The 12,493-nt window shown below is 41.0% G+C and overlaps 1 protein-coding gene across 1 annotated transcript; it reads left to right on the top strand.

Annotated features, from left to right (window-relative positions):
- The first annotated feature begins 4,843 nt into the window (after nt 1–4,843).
- On the top strand, nt 4,844–10,200 carry LOC140854547 (uncharacterized). Its single transcript, XM_073250509.1, has 4 exons — nt 4,844–6,696; nt 7,963–8,433; nt 8,521–9,060; nt 9,258–10,200. Exons 3-4 carry the CDS (start codon nt 8,779–8,781, stop codon nt 9,720–9,722), a joined length of 747 nt encoding a protein of 248 aa, XP_073106610.1. The 5' UTR covers nt 4,844–6,696; nt 7,963–8,433; nt 8,521–8,778; the 3' UTR covers nt 9,723–10,200.
- The last annotated feature ends 2,293 nt before the right edge of the window (nt 10,201–12,493 follow it).

The raw sequence follows: 12,493 nt of genomic DNA, 5'->3' as shown, positions 1-12,493 counted from the left end.
CAAAGCCAATTAATTGAATCTAATTCAATTAGATCTGATCCAATTCTCATTACTCAATCAAATTAAGCTAATTAACAATCATATTATTAATTAATTATTTTTTTAATTTATCAACCATTATAAATAATTTATTATAATCTTTGTATAGAATTAATCATCAATCAAATTGATAATTAAATCTTTCAATGATTCATAATCGTCGATCAGTCATTTGATCAAACAGGTACTGCTATATGTGTGACCCCATAGGTTCGAACCCAAGTTGATAGCACAAGAATAATTTTTATACTAATTGATGTTATCATCTAGCAATGATTTTCAACATTCGGATATGCCGAATGTATGCCCAGTAATACTCTAGAACCCATGTGGATATGGTTGCCGTATAATTCATCTCTTTGACACTTGATGCTCAAGGATGACTAAAGGTTAAACTATCAACTCAGGATGAGTGATTCACATTGTGTCTCAACCTCAAAAATTCTATGACCCCTCATTAAGACTACTCTGGCCAAAGTTTTGCTAACTTAAAACACAATGATGCATCATCTTCAATTTTATTTAGAGCAATCAATTTCATCTTGACTGTACCTAAAAATCTTTATAAGTGCTTGACTGTATCCAAAAATCTTCCATCATCGAATTAAAAATTTAGATAGTCCGGCATCAAAGTACAGTGAGTTGCTTGTGAGTCACTAAGATAGTCTCAGATCAGAGGGACATATATATCCATATCCCATCAGAGCAATCTTTGACACCAGAGTACTTCAGAAGTGGTCATGTTCAGTAAAATATACTCTTACAAATCACCCATATGCCATATCCGTATCACCACACACCTTGGTTAAGAGGACAACCAACCAATATAACATACAACGACCTACAGTCGATACAATTATCATCCTTATAACAATTGTATCATTTAGTCGCAAGCAAGATTTAAGAATTACATGATAAATCCTCTTTTATCATTTTGAAAGTAGCTCTAAAGATTTCATCATAACATATGAGTTCTATTTTGAAAGATATATTCCTTATGATGAATCTGTCAGATAACATTTATCATTTTATAATTCATATATTTATATAGAGCACAATCATCTACAACCTAGATGATTGGCTTTAAGATACATTTTCCAACAGTTGAATCTTCTGGATAATAGTTAAAAAGACATGGTTCCAATTAGGAGTCGACTCAAGATTTCTGTTTGAGTCAACTTGAGCAGGAGTCAGCTTGAGCTCAGACACAAAAATTAATTGCTGATTTTTTTAAAGAAAAATCAACAAGACAAGCATGAGTTAGCTCAAAGGATATAAATGAGATGGAACCTAAATTGAAGGCTATCAAGGGAACTTAGATATTCAATGAATCAAAATATTTCAAGAAAAAAAGAAAAAAGAGAGATTTTGAGAAAAGCTTAAGCAAAAGGATCACACACTCCTAGTTTTCTTCTAATCATGCTAAATCTTTCCTCACTTAAGGGTTTAATAAATATATCCATTAATTGCCTATCAATACAAATAAAATCAAGCAATATATTTTTATTTTGAATATGATCTCTTATGAAATGATATCTTATCTCAATATGCTTAGTTCTTAAGTATTAGATAGGAATTTTAGTTTAATTAATGGTACTTCTATTATCACATCTCATAAATATTTTATTTAATTTAATGTCATTGTCCTCTAGTTACTATTTAATCTATAAGATTTAAAAATAATAACTTTCGACTGTAATATACTCAACTTTAGCCGTGAATAATGCTATCAAATTTTATTTCTTACTAAACCATGACATTAAGTTGACAACTAGAAATTGGCAGGTTCCACTTATACTTTTTCTATATATCTAACTTATAACCAATAAAATCAATATTAGAATATGCGATCAAATCAATAGAAAAATTTTTAGAATATCATAAGTCTACATTATATGTATCCATTATATACTTAAGAATTCTTTTGACCGCAAAAAGATGTGACTCCTTAGGATTAGATTAAAATTTTGCACATATATAAATACTAAACATTATATTAGATCTATTAGCAGTAAGATAGAATAAAGATCTAATGATACCTTTATAAAATTTATGATCGATACTTCTACTATTTTCATCTTTATCAAGCTTATATAAAAGGCTCATGGGTGTACCAAGAGGCTTATCATTCTCCATCCCAAATTTTTGATTATTTTCTTAATGTATTTACTTTAGTTGATGAAGATTCCCTCTTTGGTTTGCATAATTTGTAGTCCAAAAAAAAAATTTAGTTCTTCTATCATGTTTATCTCAAACTTCCCCTACATTAACATTGAAAAATCTTAACATAGAGTTTTATTAGTAGCTTTGAATATAATATCATCTATATAGATTTGAACAATTAGCAAATCTTTATTTCTTTTCTTCAAAAATAATGTTGTATCTACACTATCTTTTATAAAATTATTTTCAAATAAAAAGTTATTCAATCTCTTATATCATACATGGGGTACTTGTTTTAAACCATACAAAGCTTTATTTAATTTGAAAATATGATTTAGTAAGGCATAATTTTAAAAATTAGGAGGTTATTGAACGTAAACTTCCTCTAAAATAAAACTATTCAAAAATATACATTTAATATCTATTTGATATAATTTGAAGTCTATAAAATATGCAAATGTAAGCAATAATCTAATGGCTTTCAGTCTTGCAATAGAAGCATAAGTTTTATCAAAATCAATACCTTTTTCTTGATTATATCTTTTAGTTACTAGCCTAGCCTTATTTCTTATAACTAGACTATTCTCATCTAACTTATTTCTGAATACCAATTTTGTTCTAATTATTGGATGGTCAATTGGTCTACTAACTAAGGTTCAAGCCTTATTTTTTTCAAATTATTTTAACTCTTCTTGCAAAGCAATCATCCGATTAGGGTCATCTTCAACCTCTTCAATGGATTTAGGTTCTATTTGAGATACAAAGGCTAAATGACTATTGATATTTCTTAGAGAAGAATGAGTTCTTACCCTTTATGATTGATCATCAATGATAAGATCTTTAGAATGACCATATACATACCTCCATTCTTTGGGTAGACTTTCATCATGAGTATTTTTATGTATTTCTTCTTTATCTTCAGCTTCCTTACTATTTTCTTTATCATCTTAAGCTGAGGATTCTTTGAGAGTGAACATTTTCAATCCTTTGTCTATGATTCCTACATTATCATCAACAATATCTTTTTTTCTAGAAGATAGGTCATTAGTTTCATCAAATACTATGTGAATAGATTTTTCAACAATGAGTGTCCTCTTATTGAGAACTCTATATATCTTGCTAAATATAAAATATCCCAAAAAGATATCTTTATCTGATTTGACATCAAATTTTTTAATATTATATTTTTTTATTTTTAGGATAAAATATCTAAAATCAAAAATATGAAAGTAACTAATATTTGATTTTCTTTTTTTCAAAGCTCATAAAGGATTTTATTTAAAATTTGTTGGAATTTCATGTTGGGGCATGCATGTGTGTTTCAAAATTTTTTTTTCTAAACATAATAGTGAAAAAAAAGATTAAAACTTCTTTTAATCTATATCATGCATGTATATGATACATATTTGTATGCATGATTTGAAATTATTTTGAGATCAAAATTTACTCTTCATACAAAGAATTTAGATCTAAAAGTTTTGATTTAAGATTCTGAAATTAGTATTTGTACATGAGGGATTGGTCATGGGTAGATCAAGTTTGGTCCTGTAATTGGATTACATGTAGTGTTTCTATTTTGATTATATTGGGTCTAAATTGATTTAGTTGTTGATCAAGCCAAGTCAAGTGTTGATTATGATGAGATCAATGAACTCAAGATCATACAATTATTGTTGATCAAATCGATTGACACCCATATGTAGAATCGATTAACCTAAGGATCTAATTCGGCTTTATAGACCAAACCTAATTCACCTAAGCTAACCTGTTCGGATCAATTATCCAATTGGTATCTAAGGTAAGTAATTGAAAGGTAGTTATTTAATTGGTTCCGTTGCTTATCTGGCTAATTTATTCGTGTCTAAGGAAAGCAACGGGGGACCCCCACCAATCTCCACGTACGTAGCCGATTTAGAAGATTAAGTCTCAAATATGGTTGCTTAGTGGTTTGATTTAGCCCATGCCAATTACATCAGTTATGTGATGACTGATTAGATGAGATCTAAATCCAAATCTCTCCATAAATATTAAGTCCAAGATTTTCCACCGTTGTAGATGTACGGGCGTGCTACTAGCGTTGATTGTTCTCGATTGGTCACAATAGTTTAGTTACATCGAAAACATGCAACCACTCTATTAGCAAAGAGTTGCTCCAAGATAAAGATGGGGTTGGACCCAATAACTGTTAGGTGAGGAACCCAATGATGGCTTTGCACCTACTTGTGAATGGTAGGTCTGGCTTAACTAAAGAGTGTGGGCAATAATTGTTAGATGAGCCTACATGACCTAGAGACCAAGTTGCTGTAACATGCTTAGAGAGCATCTGGGCAAAGAGTTATCTATGCATCGATGTTTATTCATGTTACCAATAACTATTAGGTGAGGTGCATGGCATCGATGGGACCGCAACACTCACTAGAAATCTAATTGTCACATTAAGATTTTCGTTTCTCCACTCAGAGAGTGTGGGAGATTTGATAAAATAGTGAGAGCCTCTTTTTGCATCTAAAAGTTTCTAGAATAAATTATAAAATAAATACAAACATCTAACTAGAATCTTTGCTCTCTACTGTTCATTGTGTCAGCTTCCAACCCTCTAGCTTGAATCCTAGATATCAACTGATTAACTGAAACCGATTATATAGACTAGCTCACAAACCAAAAAATTATTCTTAATTTTATAAAATTAAGCTATGTTCTATACTAGGTTATTCTAATGTTAACAACATATCCAACCTGTTGGAGCAGAATTCCGTCGATGCCAGAGAAGCTGGAGTCGAGGGGATCGCGGCCGCCGTCGGGACCTACAAGGAAAGTCTAAACCAGAGTTGGGGGTGCTCTGGCAAGACCCTTCGATGCTCAAATCAGTACTCTGCTTCAACAGAAATGGAGCACTCAAATGAAATTTTAGCAGAGTTTCGAGATAGAGTTTAGAGCTTACAGAAGAACATATCTGAGGGATCTCTTTTATAGATGGGAGAGCGTAACTGATTGATAGCGACGTCCGTAACTGCCTAGTAGTGGGCCGTTCGGGGCCATGCAAATTTGTTACAGAGAGTAGTGGTGTCAGTGGGCCGTTCGGGGCCACGTGGAGTTTGTTATAGAGAGTGGAGTGGTATCCGTTGTCGTGACTTGCCAGAGAGTTCGGGTCGGACGGCTGAAACTCGATTGAGATATCTGGTGGACTGGAATAGCTCTCTGTCTCAGCAATCTGAGAGAAGCTCGGATATTTTTGAGGTTGCTGACGGGCTGTTGTTGGGTGTCTTAGGCGTTGTTGCTGTAGACCGAAGTCATCTGCTGTAGAAGCTCGGGTGGGAACTTTCTGTTGGAGAAGTCCTATAGGAGTCTGATTGCTAGAGAAGTCCGTCTGACATTTATCTGATGTAGAAGCTCGTATGAAGACTGTCCACTGGAGAGGTCTGATTTCATGAGAAATCCAGCAGAAGGTCGACCGATAATGGAGTTCGAAAGGCGTTGTGGAAGTTCGTCCGCTGGAGGAGTCTTGGGGACACTGTGGAAGGTTGACCACTGGAGGAGTCTTGAATTCAATTCTATTGTAGAAGTTCAGATGGAGTCCGGTTCTTGTAGGAGTTCAGAAGGAGGCTGCTTACTATAGAAGCAGTTCGGAAGGAGGCCGCTTACTGTAGAAGCTCGGACGAAGATCGATTACCGTAGAAGCTCGGATGGAGACTTTTTATTGTAGAAGCTCGGATGAAGTCCGCTTGCAATAGAAGTTCAGAGTAGAGATCCGGCTGGTGGAGCCCGTTCATTGTAGAAGTTCATCTGGGATCTATCCACTGTAGAAGTTCGGACGGAGTCCGGCTCTTGTAGGAGCTCGGATGAAATTCGGAAGGCAGTCGACCACCATAGAAACTTGGATGGAGTCTGGTTACTGTAGAAGTCCTACCACTAGAGAAGCTCGATCATTGACGAAGTTTGGAAAAGTTTGGAGTAAAGTCGATCATGGCTGGAAGAAGTCTGGAAGAGATTCGGAGAATAGTCGATCACTGTAGAAAATCGGCTAATAGTGAAGCCCAGAGAGCATTTGGGGCAGTCCGGTAAATGAATGGAGGAGCTCATTATTGGAGAAGTCGGGATGGCATGATAGGAGTTTGTCCGTTGGATGAATCTGGAGGACACTATGGAAGGTCGACAGCTGGGGGAGTCCAGACGGTATTATGGAAGCTCGGACAGTCGGAGAAGTTCAGAAAGATGCTGCACAAGGTCGGAAGCCGGAAGAGCCCTGGGAGGGTCGGCCTCTTACGAACTTCTGCTGGGGTTATTTTATACCCAACATCAATCCCCCTACTTTCGAGTTTGGATTTCAAATGAAGGAAGTACAGAGAAGTTTTCACAACCGAAGTTGCCTCTCTCGATTTTCGTACCCGATTGTTTCCAGATATTTTGGCGTTTGGCGCACTGGTGCTGGAGTCTTTTCAAATCGAGATGACCCGAAAAGATTTTTTTGAAATTTTTGCTGGAGCGTTGCTCTAGGTACAGTGCAATAATGATTCTGTCAGTTGTCAGCCGCCTTCAGCCACCTGCCATGATGAGTGGGACATGCGGTGGTTGTAGATCGGCCAGAGGAGATCTGCAATCATTATTGCATCGAACACCATTCCTATTTAAACCCGCCCCCCTCCTTCAGGGGTTTCACTTTGCCTGAGAGTTTCTTCGGTCCCTTCTTCTTTTCGAGAGTTTCATTCTCCTCTAGCATCCCTCTCGGCCTTAGGCATTCTTCGGGTCGACCCCCATCTCTGCATCTCTGCATCTCTCGGACCAGCTTAGGTTAGTTTCAGAACCCCCCCTTTTTTTTCTTGCTATTTTGTTATTTTTTCTCCTTTGCATTCTACCTATTCGATTTTCCATGAGCATCCTGTTTCTTATTTTTCTCAATTTTTTTGAGATTTTTTAGGATTTTTGCTTGATTCATAATATCCTCCAACACTTCCTCCTCTAGCAGTTCTAGGAGTTCGTCCGTTCCAGTCCCACAAAATCCTAATTCTGTAGATAAACCTCGTCCGATCTTTGTACCAGACACCATTCCCAGCTCTCTAACTTCGGACGAACTCTCACTGATTAGGATTCAGTATGGGATTCTTCCGGAGTACGAGCTGGAGCTTCTCGGGCCAACTGACCGGGCTAGCACCCCTCCCACTGGCTGCTTCTGCTTATACCAAGAAGCTTTCTGCGCCGGGACTTTGACTTTCGCTTCCACCTTTTGTTATTACTCTTTTTCACTTCTTAAACATTTTTTTAGTTTCTGTAGCGCCAAACTCCTTTAGATTTCTGATAGGATTTCTTTTCCTCTATCGTTTAGCTGAAGTTCGGCCAACCCTTTCTTTATTTAGAAATTTCTATACCTTCAAGCATCATCCCTCGGTAAAGGACTGGTGGTACTTCTCCCCCCAGTTCGATAGAAAGGGATTGCTGAAAGGTGCCCCCTCTTCTATCCACAACTGGAAGGAGAGGTACTTCTACGTCCGATGCCCGACCTTGGAGCTGGAATTGCCCCCTGGGGCTCCCTGAGGGATTCCGTCCGTCGGGCTTCTAGCCTGGGATGGGACGATCTTAAAGCCTCCAATGAACTCGAGGCTTATCCAGCTCCTCTCCACTCTGACCTTCTGAAGGAGCAACTCTTATTTAACGTCGGCCTAAGCCCTCTCAACACTGTCAGTATTTTTTTTTTTTTTAGTCATTCACTGTTTCACCTTTCTTCTTATTTTTTTTCTAAGCTGTGCCGATCTTCTTTTATTGCAGATATGGATGCAGACGCAGCTCAAATACTAGCCAAGGGTCTCAAGGCCCACAAAAGGAAAGGCACCGCGACTTCTGGGCCGGCGAAGAAGGTAAGGTTAGGGGAGACGAGCTCGGCCACGCCTGACCAGATGGCCATTGCCGTCGATGCCCCCTCCGACATCGAGCCCACAGTCCCCCGAGCCTCTTCAAGAAGCCCCCCGACCGAGATTCCCGTTCCAGAGGCTCGTCCCGAGGAGGTATCGGGGGCCGAAAGAAGGAGGAGAAAAAAGATGTTGGCCTGCAAGAGCCGTAGTAGCAGGGCGGCCATCGAGGGGGCCGATGGCTCCGAAGAGGACCCAGGGGAGAATCCCTTCAACAATAGAGATTTAATAAAGTGATTGGTCGATGGGTGCGTCCTTCCCAAGGTCATCCACAGATCGTCCACGCCGACCTGAACAGCGGGTCTGGGACTCTCTGGGATCCTTTCTCGAGGTAGGTCAATTTACTTCTTTCTTCTTCTCGCCTCTTTACTTAGCTTATTCCTTAGCTTTTATATTGACTCCCTGGCCGCTCTTGTAGATTGGACATCAACTCATCGTCAACATTGAGGCGATGAATAACGCCAAGAGGGAAGCAGCCCAGGTTGAGGAAGGTCGTCTGGCCGAGGCTGCCCGCCTTAAGGAGAAGATCGCCGAGGTCGCAAGTCTCCAAGAGGCACTGCAAAAGGAGGGACAAACCTCGGCAGATCTAAGGGCCGCCTTGGAGGAGGAAAGAAAGAAGGCATAGGTCAAGGTCTCTGAGCTGAAGGCGCAGATCCTGACCCTGGTCTCGGAGGCAATGGTTCGAGCAGTGGAGGAGTTCAAGACCTCCTCCGAGATGAGGGATCTGAAGGTCCAGTTTGGCCAAGCCGCCTTCATCAAGGGCTTCGAGCTCTGCCAGGAGAAGATGGTCGGGAAGTTTCTCGAACTGAACCTCGGCTTTCTGGATGAGGCGTCTGACGATGAAGCCAGACCTTCTGAGGCCGCTGCCAGTCTTCCTCCAGTCGGGACTTCTTCGACTATCGCGGCTACCGCGGTCGACCTTCCGGGGGTGTCGAGCTCCTTCACTTCTGCCTCAGAGGTCTGAAACCTCTAATTTTGTATTTTTTTTTTCTTTGTTGTGATTTTTCCTCATTCTCTTGTACTTAAGAACTATTTAATCAATGAAATTAGATTCTTCTTTACAGAGAGCTCCTTTTTCTTACCCTGCATCCTTTTTCTTCTCTTTTATTTTCTTGCACTGATTTGTGTTGTGACGCTCTTGTCTCCCAACAACAGTGCCCTACCGAAGCTCTTTCCCGACCGCAGGGGATCCCTTTGAAGTCGATGATCCGAGATCTGAGAAGAAAAGTTCATCATCTAATGAAGAAATCAAAGAAGCTGGATGACGAACTTCACCGACTGAGGAAGAGCCATTCGAAAGCCACCACGGAGGTCACTCGCCTTCGGGACCTCCACAAAAAAGACTTCATGGACTACACCCGAAAGAAGGCTGACTTCATCAAGGAGCTTGCCAAAAATGCGCCAGCGACCGATCTTGGACTCAGGCTTCCAAGATCAGCTCCCTTGAGGTCGAGCTGGCGGCTACACGGGAGAAGATCGGCCAGTTGGAGGAGAGCTCATCCTGGCTTACAACCCAGGCCGACCACGATCGGGACTGGTCAAAAAATTCTCCGACCTCCAGAAGCAGTTGCAAACGCCAAGGCAAACTACAATGCCTACCGGGTCAGCTGGTGCGGGTAGGTAGACGACTATCAAAGGAGGCTCAAGATGGCGACCGACGAGGTCGCCCGCCTCTAGAGGCAGTTGTCCGATAGAGCCCAGGCCATTTCGGTACAAGGTTCTGATGAGCTCCACTCCTTGAGAGGGACCATGGAAGAACTATCCATGGCCCTTGAGCAGGAGAAGGTCGAACTGCAGTGGCTGAAGATTCAGCTGGTCTACGAGCAGCAGACGGTCAAGGATATCGAGGTGGAGTTCGAGGTTCTGAGGAAGAGGCTTCGGGAGTCGGAAGGCGAAAGCTGGTGGTTCCACCAAATGTATCGAGAGATGCTTTTAAGGAAGAAGAAACTGGAAGAAGAAGTTGAGAACTTAAAGCTATCCCTGACAATGGCTGAAACTGAGAGTCCGAAGTCTGAAGAAGTCGAGCTTCCTTAGAGCTTTTTTACCTTTTATTCTATGTATTCTTTTCTTTTCTGGTTGTTTCTCTCTTTTTTTTTTGTTGGCCTTCAAAGGCTTTTGTAATGCATTCTTTACTAATAAAATAAAATATAATTTTTTCATCACCTTGTATACAATTGCTTTGAGTTGTCACTTACCGAACTTCTCTTATCTTTTGTCTTGTTTGATATCGATGTTGTTTGAAGGTTTTCGATCATCACTGTGTTGACTCACCCTTTTTGTTCATGACCGAGGGTCCTTTCGAGGTCATTCGAGTTTAAACGCTTTCTCCCGGTGTTTGAGCTTGGGGCCCGAACTTCTCGTTACTTTGAGGAAGTCTATTTTCTTCCTCGTTGAGATGAGGTCCCTTGAGTCTTAGGCATAGTTTTTTTTTTTTTTTTTTTTTCTCTGGTGTAGCTCGTCGCTTTTTCTTTTTTCTCCTCCTTTCTTTATGTTCGGGCGAGGGTTTTCCCTCTACTTCTATCAGGATTGTAGGGTGTAGAGGAGCTGCTGAGGGGCTTTTTCCCTCGTCCGATCTCAAACGACCAGATCTTCATTTGTGTCAGGATGAGGTTCTCCTCCTATTCCCGACACAATCAATTTCAGCTCATGTTAGGATGAGGTTTTCCTCCTGTTCCTAACATGGCTGCGGGAGCACATAAGGGCCGTTGCAAGGGCCTCTCCCCCCTCAGATCTCTGAATAATCGAGCCTTCGACCTTGCTCATGTTAGGATGAGGTTCTCCTCCTGTTCCTAACATGGCTGTGGGGGCGCATAAGGGCCGTTGCAAGGGTCTCTCCCCCATTCAGTCTCTAAGTAACTGGGCCTTCGACCTTGCTCTGTTAGGACGAGGTTCTCCTCCTGTTCCTAATATGGCTGTGGGGGCGTATAAGGGCCGTTGCAAGGGCCTCTCCCCCCATCCAATCTCTAAATAACCGAGCATTTGACCTTGCTTATGTTAGGACGAGGTTCTCCTCCTATTTTTAACATGGCTGTGGGGGCGCATAAGGGCCGTTGCAAGGGCCTCTCCCCCATCCGATCTCTAGATAATCGGGTCTTCGACCTTGCTCGTGTTAGGACGAGGTTCTCCTCCTATTCCTAACATGGCTGTGGGGGCGCATAAGGGCCATTGCAAGGACCTCTCTCCCCATCCGATCTCTAAATAATCGAGCTTTCATTTGTGTCAGGATGAGGTTCTCCTCTTGTTCCTGACATGCTTAATTTCGATTGTCTGAAGGAGCTACTCTCTGTCGTTATAAGCTCATGCCAAAAGAAAAGATATACGAATATGAAATTTTTATTTAAAGCAAAGTTATCGGTAATACATTCGTAAATTCTTCGAATTTCATGGTCGCAGAAGGTCTGCTCCTCCGAGCTCTTTTACATAATATGTTCTGGGCCAGACTACTTCTTTGACTTCATACGAGCCTTCCCAGTTCGGGGCAAGTTTTCCTTGGTTCTGAGGTTGTGAAACAGTGGCTCGTCGAAGTACTAAGTCCTCCGCTCTGAAGGCTTTGCTCTTGACCCGAGAGTTGTAGTAGCGGGCTGCTTTCTGCTTGTAGGCTGCCATCCAAACTTGAACTTCTCCCACTTTTCTTCTAACAAGTCGAAGTTGGCCTTGAGATCCTGTGAGTTACGCTGCTTGTCAAATGCCACAACTCACGCGATGGAAGCTTGAGTTCAATCGGGATAACGGCTTCTGTTTCGAAGGCTAAGGCAAAGGGGGTCTCCCCCGTGGGCAGTCTTTGGGTAGTTCGGTATACCCATAACACATGATAAAGCTCATCTGCCCAAGTTCCCTTTATCTTTTCAAGTCTCGCCTTGATTCTTGCAGCAGAGTCCTGTTAGTAATCTCGGCTTCATCGTTTGCCTGTAGGTGGGCTACTGACATGAGGTTATGGGAGATGTTTAAGTCTCACAAAATTCAACAAATCTTGCTCCAGCAAATTGTCGTCATTATCAGTAATGAGAGTTCTGGATAAGCCGAACCTACAGACGATTGACTTCCAGACGAAGTCCTGCACTTTAGCTTCTGTGATTTTCGCCAAAAGCTCAGCTTCAACCCACTTGGTGAAGTAGTCAATTGCCACCAGGAGAAACTTTCGCTGTCCGAATGCCATGGACAAAGGTCTGAGGATATCCATCGCCTGTTGTGCAAACGGCCATGGGGCACTCAAGGGTGTAAGTTCGGAGGTGGGCTGTCTTTGGATATTCGCATATCTCTGACATCGATCACACTTTCTGACATATTCGATAGAGTCGTGGTACATTGTAAGCCAGTAATAACCTTGTCAGAGCAGTTTATAGGATAAAGATCTGACCCCCAGGTGACTTCCGCAGACTCCTTTATGTACC

Source organism: Elaeis guineensis, unplaced genomic scaffold (genome assembly GCF_000442705.2).
Source record: "Elaeis guineensis isolate ETL-2024a unplaced genomic scaffold, EG11 Super_Scaffold_1000061, whole genome shotgun sequence".
Lineage (NCBI taxonomy): Eukaryota > Viridiplantae > Streptophyta > Magnoliopsida > Arecales > Arecaceae > Elaeis > Elaeis guineensis.
Note: the sequence above shows the minus strand (reverse complement) of the source record. Positions and strands in the feature narration are given on the sequence as shown.

What these genes read in the sequence shown, in the direction of transcription:
- LOC140854547 (XM_073250509.1), top strand. Translation starts at nt 8,779, where the DNA reads ATGGTTCGAGCAGTGGAGGAGTTCAAGACCTCCTCCGAGATGAGGGAT. An exon ending in CCTTCACTTCTGCCTCAGAG is followed by an intron (nt 9,061 to 9,257) that starts GTCTGAAACCTC and finishes TCCCAACAACAG; the next exon opens with TGCCCTACCGAAGCTCTTTC.